General features: G+C 47.1%; 1 protein-coding gene across 1 annotated transcript in view; it reads left to right on the top strand.

The window, feature by feature from the left end:
- TOMM70 (translocase of outer mitochondrial membrane 70) overlaps positions 1 to 18,213 on the top strand; it is a 58,548-nt gene extending 40,335 nt beyond the window's left edge. Inside the window, exons 7-12 of the mRNA XM_069761032.1 lie at positions 162 to 296; positions 1,233 to 1,340; positions 10,374 to 10,490; positions 12,014 to 12,111; positions 14,014 to 14,136; positions 14,796 to 18,213. Coding sequence (XP_069617133.1) covers positions 162 to 296; positions 1,233 to 1,340; positions 10,374 to 10,490; positions 12,014 to 12,111; positions 14,014 to 14,136; positions 14,796 to 14,949 — 735 coding nt within the window. The 3' untranslated portion in view covers positions 14,950 to 18,213. The remainder of the gene's footprint in view (positions 1 to 161; positions 297 to 1,232; positions 1,341 to 10,373; positions 10,491 to 12,013; positions 12,112 to 14,013; positions 14,137 to 14,795) is intronic.
- The last annotated feature ends 798 nt before the right edge of the window (positions 18,214 to 19,011 follow it).

The raw sequence follows: 19,011 nt of genomic DNA, 5'->3' as shown, positions 1-19,011 counted from the left end.
TTGTCAGGTCACTTGTGTGCTCTGAACGTCAAGGTCCATTGTGGTTCTGAATTACCTATTCATAACAGTGGGCGTCCATGTATTGCACAACTCCTCTGTGTAATACAATACGCTTACCCTGTACACTTACACGAACATGTCTTTCCTTTGTGCATTCTTAGTTACGCGCAAATGCCCTAATCAAACGCGGCAGTATGTATATGCAGCAACAACTGCCGATGTGGTCTACGCAAGATTTCAACACAGCTGCAGACATAGACCCCCAAAACGCAGATGTTTACCACCACAGAGGGCAGGTAAGTGGCCATGTATTTTGATGTTAACTGTGTCATACCAGAACAGTTGTTATCGCCTATATGCAGGATAGGTGATAAATACTTGATCAGTCGGGGTGCTCCACCAAAGCAGTGGACGTCTGCACAGAGCAGCGGGTAAGCACGGGCACTGCTGCACCATCATCCTCAATACAACTGCGAGAACACTTGGCTTTTTTCCACAGTCCCATAGCTTGACCAATAATCTATTCCCAATCAGTGGGGTCTCAGTGGTCAGACCACCAGTTTAGTAATTATTACCAATCCTTCGAATCAGTGATACTCATCTTACCGGATCGCTCTTAGAAAATTATTCAAATAAGCATCACTGGCAATATTATAATCAATAAAGGGAATGTGAGAGCAGTGTGATGTAGGGGCAGAGAGCCTGATAAAAGCGATGTGTCACTCGATTTCAATGAAATCAGTGTTTTATCAGCAGGGGATTATCACTATAGGACTAGATATTTGTGTCTCCTGGTCCAACCCCGCATCCACCACTAATTATCAGCTTTCTGCCTATGCCCAGTGTACACAGAAAGCTGTCAATCAGTGGTGTGGGCGGAGTTATACAGGGCTCAGCATTCTTAGCTCTGCTACATCTGCAGCAGAGAAAACTGTGATTGGATCACAACTGCTGCACCCAGTAACCTAAGTGATAAGTCACTGGAATCAGGGTCTCAGTGCCTAAATTGTGCTGCTGTCGGATTTCATAGCAAAACCCTGCTGACAGATTCCCTTTAATACTATTGTGTGCTTGAGCTCAGTATGCTTTTACTGTCAATTAAAAAAAAATGTTGAATTGTATTAATACAAAGTTAGGAAAATGTTTATTTTGTAAGCTTGATAAGTCAATGATGTGTATGTCTTATAAGATGTGGCTGAAGTAGCAATTGTAAGGTTGTCCCTTTATTACAGCTCAAAATCCTGCTAGACCAAGTGGACGAAGCGGTTGCAGACTTTGATGAATGTATTAGATTGCGACCAGATTCTGCTTTGGCTCAGGCACAGAAATGCTTTGCCCTGGTAAGTATTGGCCTCTGCCGGTCTCCAATGTATGAAGCCAGTGTTACTCGCTCTTGGAATCGAGAAGCCCAGGGCCCGATTCATCATTCAATGGGTGTCCTTTTTTTGTTTAGTTTTTTTCAGCTGTTTTTCATTTGCAACCTTTTTTTAAGACTAATTTATGAGAATTTTGGGGCTTTCCAGATGTTTTCAGCTGATTTCATCAATTTCAACGTTGTAAAATATGGCAATTTTTGCACTTATGCAGGCCTGGAATTTTTGTTCAAATGTAGCGACATTTCAGCAGAACATGCGTCTCCTGGCGCAAAAAAAAAAAAGTTGCAACAAAAAATAGAGCATTTTTGATTCTGTACAATGTTTAGGAATCATACACCAGTTTGAAGAACTTGCACTGAAAACGTTATCAAATACCGTATTTTCCGGCGTATAAGACGACTTTTTAACCCCTAAAAATTGTCCCAAAAGTTGGGGGTCGTCTTATACACCGGGTACGGGTGCACGGAGCAATCCTGGATGGTTCCCAGGGTCTGAAGGAGAGGAGACTCTCCTTCAGGCCCTGGGATCCATATTCATGTAAAAAATCTACTATATAAAGCTGAATGTGTGTATGTGTGTCCGGGATTGGCATCTGCACCGTCGCAGCTACAGCAACAAAATTTTGCACAGTCACACGTCTGGACCCTGAGAGCGTCATAGGCTATGTTGTGAGGTGAAATTTTAACCCCGCGCGTTCCAATTCACCAATTTTGCCCCTATCTACATAATGGGGAAAAAGTGAAATGAAAAGTTTTGGAGGCGTCACAGCTACAGCCACAAAATTTTGCACAGTCACACGTCTGGACCCTGAGAGCGTCATAGGCTATGTTGTGAGGTGAAATTTTAACCCCGTGCTTTCCAATTCACCAAACTATTTTTCCCCTATCTACATAATGGGGAAAAGTGAAAGGAAAAGTGTTGGAGGCAAATTGACAGCTGCCAGATGTGAACAAGGGGGACTTAAAGAATGAGAGCGATGGCACCAAAGAGTATATACCGTACAGTTGCTAAGGTAGGGCCCCGACATGGGATACTCACCACACACGGGGATATGAACACACACACAAAATGCGCCACACACTACCATGTGCTTGAACACATATTACCCTCAGCACACATTTCACCACACATACACCAACCTCGCCACATAAAAGTCGAAACACAAAAGTCGCCGCTCAAAACTCACCACGCGCAAAACTCGCCACATGCAAAAACTAGGCTCACGCAAAACTCGCCACAAGTGCAAAACTCACCTCATGGAAAACTCGCCACACGCAAAACTTGCACACGGGGAAAAATTGCCACATGCACAAAATTTGCAACACATGCAAAAGTTGCCTCACACAAAACTTTCACATACTCAAAAGGCACCAGACATAAAACTCACCACGCGCAAAACTCGCCATGCGCAAAACTTGCTGCACACAACTTGCTACACTAACCTGTCACATGCAACTCGACACAAAAAGTTGCTACACGCATGTTGCCACACAAAACTCATCTCACAAAAGTCGCTACATGCATGTCGCCACACACAACTCAACACACCCAACTTGACAGACGAAACTCGCCCTAAAACACACACAAGTCTGGTATTAGCCTTCAAAAATAAAAATCTGATTAATAAGCAGACAAACTACAAGAGCAACAAATGTACCATATAGGAAATACAGCAGCTGTCAGTCACATGACCTGTCTATTATGTGTATGTGTGAGCTAATATATACTGCCAGGGGGAGGGCTTCCTGTTGGCTGGGGATTTATCAGGCTGCCAATTTATCTTACAAATACTGAGGTAAAAATACTGAGCAAATAACGTGTTAACGAGGTCTATACATACTATATATAGGAGGAGATGACATACAGGTATATACTATATACAGGAGGATATGACACACAGGTATATACTATATACAGGAGCAGATTACCTACAGGTATATACTATATACAGGAGGAGATGACATACAGGTATATGCTATATATAGAAGATGACATACAGGTATATACTATACACAGGAGGAGATGACACACAGATATATACTATATACAGGGGAGATGACACACAGGCATATACTATATACAGGAGGAGATGACATACAGGTATATACTATATATAGGAGGAGATGACATACAGGTATATACTATATATAGGAGGAGATGACATACAGGTATATACTATATATAGGAGGAGATGACATACGGGTATATACTATATATAGGAGGAGATGACATACAGGTATATACTATATACAGGGGAGTTGACACACAGCAGGTATATACTATATACAGGGGAGATGACATACAGGTATATACTATATACAGGAGATGACATACAGGTGTATACTATATATAAGGGAGATGACAAACATGTATATACTGAGGTGAAAATGAGAGGTGTGAGGTGAAAATGCAAAGGTGTGAGTGCAAAATGAGAGGAGTGAGGGAAAATAGTGTAGTGATCGGAAAATGACAGATGTGAGGTCGAAATGACAAGTGTTAGGCGGGAATGAGAGGAGTGAGGGAGAAAATGAGAGGAGTGAGGGAGAAAATGAGAGATGTGAGGGGGGAAAATGAGAGATGTGATGGGGAAAATGAGAGATGTGATTGGGAAAATGAGAGGCGTGATGGGAAAATAAGAGATATGAGGTGCTATAACTAACCACAGATATTTACTATGCCCAGGCAACGCCGGGCTCTTCAGCTAGTAAAGAATAAAAACAAAAATATGTATATACTCACCCCTCCGACGGACCCTGGCTCTCACCGCTGCAAGCGTCTGCCTCCGTTCCTAAGAATGCAGTGAGTGAAGGACCTTCGATGACGTCGCGGCTCACCTGACCGCGACGTCATCGAAGGTCCTTCACTCACTGCATTCTTAGGAACGGAGGCAGACGCTTGCAGCGGTGAGAGCCAGGGTCCGTCGGAGGGGTGAGTATATCCATATATTTGTTTTTATTCTTTATTTTTTACATGAATATGGATCCCAGGGCCTGAAGGAGAGTCTCCTCTCCTCCAGACCTTGGGAACCACACGCCGTATAAGATGACTGGGCGTATAAGATGACCCCCATCTTATACGGCGGGTATATCCCAAATTCCATATTTTATATGGAAAAGTTGGGGGTCGTCTTATACGCCCAGTCGTCTTTTATACCCCAGAAAATACGGTACTTCAAGAAAATAAAATGACTTAAAAAGGGCAGAAATGTTTGTGCCATTAGATAAAAAAAGAGAATAAAACTGCCTTTATAATAATAATAATAATAATTTTATTTATATAGCGCCAACATATTCCGCAGCGCTTTACAAATTATAGAGGGGACTTGTACAGACAATAAACATTACAGCATAACAGAAATACAGTTCAAAACAGATACCAGGAGGAGTGAGGGCCCTGCTCGCAAGCTTACAAACTATGGGGAAAAGGGGAGACACGAGAGGTGGATGGTAACAATTGCTTTAGTTATTCGGACCGGCCATAGTGTAAGGCTCGGGTGTTCATGTAAAGCTGCATGAACCAGTTAACTTCCTAAGTATGTAGCAGTACAGACACAGAGGGCTAATACTGCATAAAGTGTAAAAGTGTATGAGAACATGATGCGAGGAACCTTTTTTTTTTTTTTTTTTTTTTTTTATTATAAATAGGCCACACAGGGATCGTTAGGTTAATGCATTGAGGCGGTAGGCCAGTCTGAACAAATGAGTTTTTAGGGCACGCTTAAAACTGTGGGGATTGGGGATTAATCGTATTAACCTAGGTAGTGCATTCCAAAGAATCGGCGCAGCACGTGTAAAGTCTTGGAGACGGGAGTGGGAGGTTCTGATTATTGAGGATGCTAACCTGAGGTCATTAGCGGAGCGGAGGGCACGGGTAGGGTGGTAGACTGATACCAGGGAGGAGGTGTAGGGTGGTGCTGAGCCATGGAGTGCTTTGTGGATGAGGGTAGTAGTTTTGTACTGGATTCTGTGTGATCTGCCACCAAATTTAACAAAACAAACTGCATGCATTATTAAACAGATCTTGGACTTGATGATACCGGTGTACTTACATAGAAAATCCATGTCAGAACGGACGAATAATCATAATTTTATAATGAGCATTAGCTGGACTAGTGTAGTGTAACATTGTACAGCCAAGATGCAGCGAGTATGTATTTTGTTTCAAGGCTCACACAGAATGTTATCCAAAATGCCAACATGGTCGCACAGCATGCACTTAAAGGGGTTGTCTAATACTTTTATCGTCCAATCTGTGGGGGGCACCAGTGCCAGTTAGCTGTTCTCGATGCCGGCCGGATGTAATCCATTTTGGAACAGCACAGCTCCATTAGCTATAGAGTGCCCGCATTTATCCAAATAGGTGTGCATGTGCAGTTCCCCGCTGCGGCCACTATACAGTTGATGGAGCTGTTCTGTTTTGCTCCGCAACTGATCATATCCGTCCGGCAACAGCTGATTGGCACTGATCTCATATTGATAACTAGAAAATGTAATTTGAATACATTTTGGAATGGGGTTGATTTACCCTATTTTGCTGTGTCCATAGGTACTCCTGCGCAGTGCCTTGACAAGATACAGACTTTGCAGGAGTGAGGGTCCCAGTGGAAAGCAGGCAGTCTGTGTCACTGGTGACAAGTGGAACGTGTGAAACCTGTTCTTTCCTATACAAGTCTATATAGAGGATAACACACAGTTAGATCGCTGTGCAGAGCCGGCTCCAGCACTTCTTTCACTATGACTGCCATATACAAGGAGAGTGTGCGCACTATGGAGACTCTGCTTTCCTCCTCCCCCTATGGAGGCTCTGCTTTCCTCCTCGCCCTATGGAGACTCTGCTTTCCTCCTCGCCCTATGGAGGCTCTGCTTCCCTCCCTCGCCCTATGGAGGTCTACTTTCCCCCTCGCCCTATGGAGGCTCTGCTTTCCCCCTCGCCCTATGGAGGCTCTGCTTTCCCCCTCCCCCTATGGAGGCTCTGCTTTCCCCCTCCCCTATGGCGGCTCTGCTTTCCCCCTATGGAGGCTCTGCTTTCCCCCTCCCCCTACGGAGGCTCTGCTTTCCCCCTCCCCCTATGGAGGCTCTGCTTTCCCCCTCCCCCTATGGAGGCTCTGCTTTCCCCCTCCCCCTATGGAGGCTCTGCTTTCCCCCTCCCCCTATGGAGGCTCTGCTTTCCCCCTCCCCCTATGGAGGCTCTGCTTTCCCCCTCCCCCTATGGAGGCTCTGCTTTCCCCCTCCCCCTATGGAGGCTCTGCTTTCCCCCTCCCCCTACGGAGGCTCTGCTTTCCCCCTCCCCCTACGGAGGCTCTGCTTTCCCCCTCCCCCTATGGAGGCTCTGCTTTCCCCCTCCCCCTACGGAGGCTCTGCTTTCCCCCTATGGAGGCTCTGCTTTCCCCCTATGGAGGCTCTGCTTTCCCCCTCCCCCTATGGAGGCTCTGCTTTTCCCCCTATGGAGGCTCTGCTTTCCCCCTCCCCCTATGGAGGCTCTGCTTTCCCCCTCCCCCTATGGAGGCTCTGCTTTCCCCCTTGCCCTATATGAAGGCTCTGCTTTCCCCCTATGGAGGCTCTGCTTTCCCCCTTGCCATATGAAGGCTCTGCTTTCCCCCTATGGAGGCTCTGCTTTCCCCCTTGCCCTATGAAGGCTCTGCTTTCCCCCTCCCCCTATGGAGGCTCTGCTTTCCCCCTCCCCCTATGGAGGCTCTGCTTTCCCCCTTGCCCTATGAAGGCTCTGCTTTCCCCCTCCCCCTATGGAGGCTCTGCTTTCCCCCTCGCCCTATGGAGGCTCTGCTTTCCCCCTCGCCCTATGGAGGCTCTGCTTTCCCCCTTGCCCTATGGAGGCTCTGCTTTCCCCCTCCCCCTATGGAGGCTCTGCTTTCCCCCTCCCACTATGGAGGCTCTGCTTTCCCCCTCCCACTATGGAGGCTCTGCTTTCCCACTCGCCCTATGGAGGCTCTGCTGTCCCCCTATGGAGGCTCTGCTTTCCCCCTCCCCCTATGGAGGCTCTGCTTTCCCCCTCCCCCCTATGGAGGCTCTGCTTTCCCCCTCGCCCTATGGAGGCTCTGCTTTCCCCCTCGCCCTATGGAGGCTCTGCTTTCCCCCTCTCCCTATGGAGGCTCTGCTTTCCCCCTCGCCCTATGGAGGCTCCGCTTTCCCCCTCGCCCTATGGAGGCTCTGCTTTCCCCCTCCCCCTATGGAGGCTCTGCTTTCCCCCTTGCCCTATGAAGGCTCTGCTTTCCCCCTCCCCCTATGGAGGCTCTGCTTTCCCCCTCGCCCTATGGAGGCTCTGCTTTCCCCCTCCCCCTATGGAGGCTCTGCTTTCCCCCTCGCCCTATGGAGGCTCTGCTTTCCCCCTCCCCCTATGGAGGCTCTGCTTTCCCCCTCCCCCTATGGAGGCTCTGCTTTCCCCCTCCCCCTATGGAGGCTCTGCTTTCCCCCTCCCCCTATGGAGGCTCTGCTTTCCCACTCGCCCTATGGAGGCTCTGCTGTCCCCCTATGAAGGCTCTGCTTTCCCCCTCCCCCTATGGAGGCTCTGCTTTCCCCCTCCCCCTATGGAGGCTCTGCTTTCCCCCTCCCCCTATGGAGGCTCTGCTTTCCCCCTCGCCCTATGAAGGCTCTGCTTTCCCCCTCCCCCTATGGAGGCTCTGCTTTGCCCCTCGCCCTATGGAGGCTCTGCTTTCCCCCTCGCCCTATGGAGGCTCTGCTTTCCCCCTTGCCCTATGGAGGCTCTGCTTTCCCCCTCCCCCTATGGAGGCTCTGCTTTCCCCCTCCCCCTATGGAGGCTCTGCTTTCCCCCTCCCCCTATGGAGGCTCTGCTTTCCCCCTCCCCCTATGGAGGCTCTGCTTTCCCCCTCCCCCTATGGAGGCTCTGCTTTCCCCCTCCCCCTATGGAGGCTCTGCTTTCCCACTCGCCCTATGGAGGCTCTGCTGTCCCCCTATGGAGGCTCTGCTTTCCCCCTCCCCCTATGGAGGCTCTGCTTTCCCCCTCGCCCTATGGAGGCTCTGCTTTCCCCCTCCCCCTATGGAGGCTCTGCTTTCCCCCTCGCCCTATGGAGGCTCTGCTTTCCCCCTCGCCCTATGGAGGCTCTGCTTTCCCCCTCGCCCTATGGAGGCTCTGCTTTCCCCCTCGCCCTATGGAGGCTCTGCTTTCCCACTCGCCCTATGGAGGCTCTGCTTTCCCCCTCGCCCTATGGAGGCTCTGCTTTCCCCCTCGCCCTATGGAGGCTCTGCTTTCCCCCTCGCCCTATGGAGGCTCTGCTTTCCCCCTCGCCCTATGGAGGCTCTGCTTTCCCACTCGCCCTATGGAGGCTCTGCTGTCCCCCTATGGAGGCTCTGCTTTCCCCCTCGCCCTATGGAGGCTCTGCTTTCCCCCTCCCCCTATGGAGGCTCTGCTTTCCCCCTCCCCCTATGGAGGCTCTGCTTTCCCCCTCCCCCTATGGAGGCTCTGCTTTCCCCCTCCCCCTATGGAGGCTCTGCTTTCCCACTCGCCCTATGGAGGCTCTGCTGTCCCCCTATGGAGGCTCTGCTTTCCCCCTCCCCCTATGGAGGCTCTGCTTTCCCCCTCCCCCTATGGAGGCTCTGCTTTCCCCCTCGCCCTATGGAGGCTCTGCTTTCCCCCTCGCCCTATGGAGGCTCTGCTTTCCCCCTCGCCCTATGGAGGCTCTGCTTTCCCCCTCGCCCTATGGAGGCTCTGCTTTCCCACTCGCCCTATGGAGGCTCTGCTTTCCCACTCGCCCTATGGAGGCTCTGCTTTCCCCCTCGCCCTATGGAGGCTCTGCTTTCCCCCTCGCCCTATGGAGGCTCTGCTTTCCCCCTCGCCCTATGGAGGCTCTGCTTTCCCCCTCGCCCTATGGAGGCTCTGCTTTCCCCCTCGCCCTATGGAGGCTCTGCTTTCCCCCTCGCCCTATGGAGGCTCTGCTTTCCCCCTCCCCCTATGGAGGCTCTGCTGTCCCCCTCGCCCTATGGAGGCTCTGCTTTCCCCCTCGCCCTATGGAGGCTCTGCTTTCTCCCTCCCACTATGGAGGCTCTGCTTTCCCCCTCGCCCTATGGAGGCTCTGCTTTCCCCCTCGCCCTATGGAGGCTCTGCTTTCCCCCTCCCCCTATGGAGGCTCTGCTTTCCCCCTCCCCCTATGGAGGCTCTGCTTTCCCCCTCCCCCTATGGAGGCTCTGCTTTCCCCCTCCCCCTATGGAGGCTCTGCTTTCCCCCTCCCCCTATGGAGGCTCTGCTTTCCCACTCGCCCTATGGAGGCTCTGCTGTCCCCCTATGGAGGCTCTGCTTTCCCCCTCCCCCTATGGAGGCTCTGCTTTCCCCCTCGCCCTATGGAGGCTCTGCTTTCCCCCTCGCCCTATGGAGGCTCTGCTTTCCCACTCGCCCTATGGAGGCTCTGCTTTCCCACTCGCCCTATGGAGGCTCTGCTTTCCCCCTCGCCCTATGGAGGCTCTGCTTTCCCCCTCGCCCTATGGAGGCTCTGCTTTCCCCCTCGCCCTATGGAGGCTCTGCTTTCCCCCTCGCCCTATGGAGGCTCTGCTTTCCCCCTCGCCCTATGGAGGCTCTGCTTTCCCCCTCCCCCTATGGAGGCTCTGCTGTCCCCCTATGGAGGCTCTGCTTTCCCCCTCGCCCTATGGAGGCTCTGCTTTCTCCCTCCCACTATGGAGGCTCTGCTTTCCCTGCTCTCATGGTAGCAGATCTGTACAGAGTACTGACAAGAAAGGAAAATTATCCCTTCTACAAAATGTATTCAAGTTGCATTTCTACTTTTAATTGGAAAAAAAAGTTTAGTTACTCTTTAAATTCTCTCTGTGTAAGTAAAGTATAAGGTTGTATTTCGAACCACAGATTTATCACTTGGTCTTGTTCTAAAGGAGAACTCCAGCCAAGGACTGAAATCTTGGCTTTCAGATGAGTTGTTACCGTTCCGTGCCGCCGAGTAGATGGCGATACATGATGTGGGCAGCGACACGCGGATAAAAGTATTGGGAAGTTATTAATGTCCCATCTTTCTTCTAGTACCGTAAAGCCTATACTGGTAGCAATCCACTTCTGATCAAAGCTGCAATGAAAGGGTTTGAAGACGTCATTAAGAAGTTTCCAAAATGTGCGGAAGGCTATGCTCTTTATGCCCAGGTAAAGCATTGCCGTGGCATCCATGTGCCTTACTAGGACATATGGAAAGTTGTTATCCAGGTGGGAGAATCCTTTAACGGTTTAGTTGTCTTCTGTCTGTACGGTGCATGGACGTAAAGTCACTACACACATACCTGCGCCTATTACTGGTGCTCATTCAGTGCCAAGCAAGCACAAATGTAATGTAGTATAATAATTCAGGTGTTCCAAAAACTGCACGTGATGGGAAAAACTGCATCTAATCTATGGCATTGCTGGATGCCACTGCAACCATGAAGTCCACCCCGACCGCCAGGGGTTGTTTCCTGACACTTCAGCACTTACCGTCCAGGCTGTCACTCCTGTCATACCCTGCTAGATGCCTGGAGCTGCATTATGCCATTGTCATGTACAGTATGTACGGATGGTCCATAGCCTTCATACCTGTATGAGTGCATGTGCAGAGATCGGATAAAAATACACCCCTCAACATTGTAATTGCAACACCGACGAGGAAAAGTCATAGAATGCTGGAAATCACACGATGGCTAGACATGTTATTGATATGCAAATGATGGAAAATTGGAAACAAATTTGTTCAAAACATCGTAATGACTGAGTATAAGCATCAAGTGCAATTACAGCCCTGGCTGCTATCAGTGAGGTTATTAGTGATTGTCTGACGAATGTTCTGCCACACTATAAGCACTTGAGCAAATCATCAAGATCCGCTTCTGGCAGCTCCTTTTCACCATGGCCTGCAGTGTCTCTGGACTTGTCTCCCATTAAGCACATCTGGGACTTCATTGGTTGGCAGTTGCAAAGGTAGCTGCATGCAGAGGATCTTGATGATTTGCTAAAGTGCCTTCAGCGTGGCACAACATTCCTCACTGATGGCAGCCATGGTGTATAAGTGCGGGGATTTCTGCGAGTGGCTCATACTCGATATTGAATAAATTGAGATGTCTTGAAAATGTTTCCATTTTTTTCATCGTCTGCCGATCAGTAACATATCTATCCATCCTGTGATCTCCATAATTAAACAACGTTTCCTTCTTGGTGTTGTAATCTTAATGTTGAGCAGTGTATTTCTGTAAACCTGTCAGTTTTCTGATTATCACCCACAGACTGAAGTCACGCTGGGTCCTGTTGTTCTGCTGTTCCCACTCTGCCATCTGTGCGCCAGGTGTAGGGTGTCAGGTTTTGCCTAGAAAATGTCACTTCTCTAATTTGGAGAATGTCTCCTTGGATACAGATATCCTTGTTAGATGATTGGAATTGGGAGTTTTATTTCTGTTTTCTCATATCCTTGCGCACTGTGGTGTACATGCATTGGGGAAATGCGATCATGTCCTTGAACACATGTCAAAATGCACCTTTTATCCCCAGTATTAATGACCACCGCAGAAAAAAAAAACTTTTTATATAAAATAAGAATCCAGCTGGTATGAAGCGTCACATCGGAGGCATTGATGGATGCATGAGATGTGATGTGAAGGCTGTGATATTGGAGAATAAATCCTCCGGTGTTCTTGTTTGTGCAGGCACTAACAGATCAGCAACAGTTTGGGAAAGCCGATGAGATGTACGATCAATGCATAGATCTCGAGCCGGACAATGCCACCACATATGTACATAAAGGGTAAGTGGTTCCCAATTATTTATGATAGGAATAAAACCCTGCCATAAGATGTCAGTGCAAGGAGGAATCGAAATGTGTAGTGAATATTTCCCCCTTATTATCAATTCTTGGCTTCACCCTGAGTGCGGCACCACAAGTACCACTATTTGGTGATGTGCATTAGGCTACAGGATAAGTGAAAATGAACAGATTATTTCAGTAGCATGTGTATGATGGTGGGAAGGGGACCTTACACCTTACATAGCTGATGGCTATTCCTACCAACATGCAAAATACGCATTCTAAAAAAGGTTGTCTGGTCCCACAAGAAAAGAAAAGTGTCAGGCACTCTGTGACTGCTGGCTAGTAAATCGTGACAGCATGCAACTCACACACTGTCATTATTCTCCCGTAGTCCCTGTGCAGGTGGGTGGTCACGTAACTGCATGTATGCCATTTGCATGCTTTCGGTCACGTGCCGACTAGTCTCTTGCTCTTCTCTCAGTTGTCTTCTATGGAGATAAGCCGGGAGAGACTAGTCGGCACATGATAGCGTGACCACCACATGGGAAATACAGGGAAATCTCATCACTTTCTCATGATGTCTGTCACGTAGAGTGCCTGCAACTTTTGTTCTGAGACCAGGGAATCCCTTTAAGCTGTCCATACACTTTAGATAGTAGTCAGACGAATCAGCTAATCGCTCTTTCTCTCTCGGCTCCCACATACACAAGAACGCTCATCCAAGAGCTCCTCTGTTCTCTGAGAGACAGCGACTTACCTCTGTGCTAAACATAAGGATCTACAGGTTCAGAGCCTTTTCTAGAGCAGCACGGTGGCTCAGTGCTTAGGACTGGCTTAGAAATGGAGAGGTGTCAATAAGACACCTATCCGTTACAAATCCAATAGTTAAGGGGTTAAATAAAGACACAGCCCGAATAAAGTATTTTAATCAAACACAACACAGTTTGTCATCTTTATTGTACTCTTAATTCCTCGATGCCCTCGATCTCCTACAATAAACATAAAACAATAAACCAACAATATACCCATACCTGGCCATCGGTGTCCCACGCCATAATCCATATCTGGGGGGTATACAGTTTACAACCAGGACGGTGCCGAGATGCGACCACCTCAGCTGTAAACCGCTAATGAATGAATGAGATGCTGGGAGCGGAGCTTCAGTGCCTAGCGGTGACGCCACTGAAGCTGCGATCCCTCACAGCCTGTGTGTTACCATAGTTCTTGACACTATTTTCCTATAAGAGAATAATAATACAGGCAACATCTTTACTACAGTCTGGTATCTCTATCACACGCCTCATCTATCTGGCCTCCAATGAACTGGGCAGCATGGTGGCTCAGTGAATAGCACAGCAGCCTTGCAGCTGCAAGGAGTTTGCGTGGGTTTCCTCCAACTCCCAACGACATAATGATAGGGAATCTAGATAGTGAGCCCCAGTGGGGACAGCGAAGATGATGTCTGTAAGGTGCTGTGCAGTTAATGGAGCTGAATAAGTGAGTAAAATAAATAGATCTCAGGGGAGATTCATGAAGCCCCCATACACATTAGATTGCCGATTGCTTTTTTTTTTTTTTTTTTTTTTTTTTTTTTGTGTGTCTTGGGACCTTTATTAAGCTCAGCTATTAGTGAATGTTTCCTCAGTGAGGACAGGGAATAAGTTAGTATAAGAGGATCAGGCAGTGGAAATCCACCTGACCAATGCAGGGACGTCCACTTCATCCAATATGTATGGTCACCTTTAGAGTAACTCTTAACTACCCTAACCCAGCTGGACTCGAGAACGCAGACCCTGAATTTATTCAGTAAATGTTGGGCTCCTCCAGTGGTTTCCTACATAATTTGTAATTTTCAGTTTCCTCCATGATTTGTTTTTTCTTTTTTCTCTTCTTTCACAGCTTACTTCAGCTGCAGTGGAAACAAGACCTTGACAAAGGCTTAGACCTGATCAGCAAAGCCATTGAAATAGATAACAAATGTGACTTTGCATACGAGACCATGGGGACAATAGAAGTTCAGAGGTAAGCTCCGCTGCTTGCGAGTGCCGTGGCTTCTCTAACTTTTATGTATACGCAGTAGAAATAGAAAGTCCGGCATCCAATAGAAAAAACATGGAGCTTTCTTTTCGCATATGTAATAGAATTCAGTACATTCATGGTAAGCGTAAAATCACTGACGCGTTTCAGGCCCGTAGTCATAGCAGATCCACAAGGCCTGAAATGCATCACTGCTTTTTTATGTCTGGAAATAAAGCTGCAACTTTTTAGGCTATGTGCACACGCTGTGGATTTTGCTGCAGTTTTCCATGAGTTTTTCAGTACCACGTAAACCTATGGAAAACAAAATCCGCAGTGCACATGCTGCGGAAAAAAAACGAGCGGAAACGCAGCGGTTCATATTCCGCAGCATGTCAATTTTTTGTGCGGATTCTGCAGCGGTTTACACCTGCTCCATAAGTGGAATCCGCGGTAAATCTGCAGTGCGGTTTACCTGCAGATTTACCAGAATCAGTGCGGAAAAATCCGCACAAAATTCCGCAACGTGTGCACATAGCCTTACTATATCGGATACTGAAATCTCTATTCCTGCAGTGCTATCCGGACCACCACACTGCCGCTCTTACACAGCTGCTACTTTCTGTTCTATTCTACCACAACCACACCGTATATTTCTGTTCCAGGGGAAATCTGGACAAAGCCATTGACATGTTCAATAAAGCCATCAACTTGGCGAAATCTGAAATGGAAATGGCCCATCTGTACTCACTATGTGACGCCGCCTATGCCCAGACTGAAGTCGCCAAGAAATACGGCCTGAAGCCTCCAACGCTGTAAACGGACTTCCAGCGATGAGCAAATGTGACAGCTCCGAAATATTGATCTTTTAAGACAAGTAATTTCTCCCAGAAGAGTTTTTGCATCCAAAACGAAAAATTGGAATGGCGGCCCCTCGTTTTTCTGCTTGTGGTGTTGTCATTCATCCCTTCTGTTAGATGTTTTTGGTATTGTGGGGCGAGGGTGTCTGGGATGATTTCCCTCTGCCGATATCAAGGGAAAAGTTAAGACACCGCTGCATGAGAACAGGAGGACACAGTTTGCCATGCAAATAAAACTGCTGAATTAAGTTCATTTCTGTTTTGTCAGGGAATGGGTGGTTATCGTGTGAGCAATGTTTCTTAAATTTCTTTTATTTTAATTTTTTTTTTATATATATATTTTGGTACTTTTTACTGTTTGTTTTTCTTGATATCTGTTATATATCCTATTCCTCTTGTACATAACTGATCACACCAGACTGATTTTTTTTTTCCTTTTACTGAGTGAAAATAAACTATTTGGTTTTTTTTCTTTTTTTTTTTTTTTAGCTGCCAGCTGTGAAAAATAAATGCTTTGCATGCCCAACCTTCATCCCTACCTCTGATGAGAAATTGTGTTTTTGATGTATACTGCCAAATGAGCTGCAGTGCCCCCCTACAAGTCTACGGCCAGATTGACAGGCATATATGGAGGCCGTTAGTACAGGGCAGAGACCCGCCACTTGGCGTCAGGTTTTTTGTTTCGATCACACACATGTGAACCCAGTGGGTAAAAAAATTAAACCACAAATAAATTGGCTCGTAGTGATGACCAAACGTGCTTGGATAAGGTGTTATCTGAGCATGCTCGGGTGCTAACCCGAGTGCTTTCAGCGTGCTTGAATAATACATTCGAGGCTGCACGTCTCATGACTGTTTGACGGCCGCCTCACATGCAGGGATTGCCTGTTTGTTAGGTGATGCCTGCGTGGTTTGCGGCTGTCGAACAGCTGCAAGAGCCTCGAACATATTTTTCGAGCACGCAAGTCCATGCGGTTGTTTGACAGGCGCAACGCATGCAGGCATCGCCTAACAAACAGGCAATCTGTGCATGTGTGGCGGCCGTCAAACCGCCGCGGGGACTCGAACGTATTATTTGAGCACGCTGAAGACACTTGGTTAGCACCCGAGCATGCTGAGAACACCTTATCCCAGCACATTCGCTCATCACTTATTGGTTGTAAATTGATTTTGAAATTGTGTAGGTTGTTTCATGGCTACTTTTACAAGCTGCTGTGCTGAACGTTTGTGTATTTAGGAAACAATTTTGTGTAGGTGCCACCAAAGAAGAACATATTTCCAGTTCCATAGGTGCCACACTTTCACTCTTTTGACTTACCATGAAAAATTTATTCTTAAAAATACCACATTTCAAAGTTGTATTAAAGTTGACCCTTCAGACTTTCCATGCAGTGACTTACGGACGAGCCTGTCGTAGATGCAGCCAATCAGATGTGCAGTGGAGAGGGAGCAGCTACAGCGTGAACCAATGACAAGGCAGGAGGCGTGTCTTAGACTACCGCAGACTCCCTGCAGGAGCTGTAGCAAAGCTGTAGTCCCAGGTCACAGCTCTGCCCGAATAGAGCGGAACTACAAAGCAGGAAAGGAGCAGAAACTGAGAAGAGTATAGTGGGGAAGCATCACCTGTCAGCACGGGAATGAAGCAAATGTTAATTAGCTCCTTTAACAAGAAGATAAAAAAATGCACTCATATTTCTGCAATGCCATTATTATTTATTAGTAGATAGAATCGGATTGAAAAAAGTGCCATAGTTAAAACATGGCGCATCTTGGAAAAACACGGAGTTCTCATTTGACTCTTGTATCAGACTAAGGCTGGGCACACACTTGGTCTCACTCTTGGGCACATATGCTCAGGAGCTATGTGGCCACAGTCCTGATGGATGCCTAATCATCAGCCTCCCATAGGGACCCATTGTAAAGAAGGCTGTTGCACGTTTCTTTGCATATGCCGAGGACTGTGTGTCAGACGGAGGCTGACAGAACTCACATTTCGTCATCCATCTGGTGCAAGGGTCTATAGGAAAGTTACAGTATTCGTCAAAGCAAAAGCTCCCATCGTTTGCTGTAGGCAAAGTGCACAGATGCAGTGTGCGCATGGCCTTCATCTTGAACCCACTCGGAGGAGATGTGAAGATAAATGCTCTCTGTCTCATAACTTTCTTTAGCTGTCATATAAGACCTCCCGCTCGCAGTCTGGATATGGGAGTATCCGGATTCATTGCACTGATTATATTGGGGTCTGTAGGGGTTTTTGTAGGTTTGATCACAAGAATAGAAATGCATAAAAAATACCGGGAACCTCAAAATGCAAGTATGGACACCTAGACTTGGTCTGACACGTCTCACTAGAAGCAGATTAGTTGAGCCATTAAAGTACTATTACTTTAAAAAAAAAAATAATGGCTGCAAGAAATGTTGGACGATGTCCCCCTAAACTTTATATGTGAGGGTGAATGCAGACTTGTCACCTGTGACGCTTGCAGGAGACTTGGTGCTATTTGTAGTTTGGGTCTTTGACAATGTTTATGAAGACTATTGTTTTTGTACAAAGAGCAATGCAGTAATACCATTTTCAGGTTTTATGGTTTTTGCATATGGTGCCCTCTATTTCTGCATACAGTTGGTCATCTTTCGATGGGGTAAAGCACCAGCTATGGAGTATAGTCCAGGAACTTGGTCGTGTCAGGACTGGAGTGGCTACCGTCTGAGGACATCATGTTCTTCCCTCTATATGTGACAGCAGACAGGTCTTATTTTCTCCAGTTCACCAGTAAACCATTTATGGTCTCCAGAACTGAGAAAACTTGTCCATAGTCCTCAGCCTTTTCTTCCAGTTCAGACTGGCAAAAAAGTTGGCCAACAAAACCAACTTTTCTCTGTCCGAGATCCGGTCTCTTTACCTCGTCTGACTAAACATAAGGGCTTCTGACAAATGTTTCCTGTAGAGCATTTATGGCGTCAGATGTGATCTAGAGCTTGTAGGTTTTTACAATGTTTTATTTGCATGGCTTCTTCCATGTTTGTGCCATTCAGTTCTCCATTACGTAGACGCAGCATGAGCCGAATCCAGCGTGCATTCCAGGTCTCCAACTGTATGCCTGCTAAATGGAAGCACTAAAACTAATTCTGTTTTTTTTTGTTTTTTTTCTTTTTGTAATTGATCTTTCCCTCCTAATGATAAAAAAAAATCCATACCAATAAATATTACATCACAATTAAATGACTTGTAATGTGTTCTTTGGCAAGAGAACCTGCCGTACCTTGTTTGGGAAGGTTCACAGGCTAATGTAATGTGCATTATCTGCAGTTTACTAATATACTCCATTTCTTATCATTCCGACACCCACGACTCTGTGGTGAGGAAACTGAATCCCCACAACTATAATTTCACAGGAACAAAGGGATTCACAAAACACTGGTCTGGCATCCATGTCTGAACTCCACAGTGAACTTTTTTTTTTTTTGTTGTTGTTTTAGCTGAAGGGCCGTTGTTCTGGGTGCCTCTGGTATTTGCTTGACTCTCGTGTGCGCCATCATGACGTCTGGCCTTGTAAACCCCGGAGGAACTCAAGATGTCTGCATTCAAGCACTTGCCAGAGAAGTTTGCAAGACCCTGGTCCAGCTGCCAAGAAGTACAGACGTGGATCACAGGCGAGGGTCCTGCAAACCTTTTTGCTCAAGTGTAAATGTACTCTATGGCCAAATGTATGGGCTGTACTGAAGAGTACAATAGCGGGACGAGTTGTTCCTTTGAAAGACACCATTCGTTTTATCATGTGACGTACTGGAAAGTGGGAAAAAAATTCCAAGTGTGTTGAAATTGCAAACAAAATGCAATTTCATAATTATTTTGAGATTTTTTTTTTTTTATCATGTTCACTGTAGGGTAATACTGACCTGGCAATATGATTCTCCAAATCCACATGCATAGTTTTCTTGTTCTCATTTTCTTTTTTTAAGTGGTGAAAAATGCAGAAATTTGTAAAAAAACAAAAAAATGTTCTCCGTGTGTGTGTGT

This window comes from Ranitomeya imitator, chromosome 3 (assembly GCF_032444005.1).
Source record: "Ranitomeya imitator isolate aRanImi1 chromosome 3, aRanImi1.pri, whole genome shotgun sequence".
NCBI classification, from domain to species: Eukaryota; Metazoa; Chordata; class Amphibia; order Anura; family Dendrobatidae; genus Ranitomeya; species Ranitomeya imitator.
This window is presented reverse-complemented; position numbering and strand designations above follow the sequence as displayed.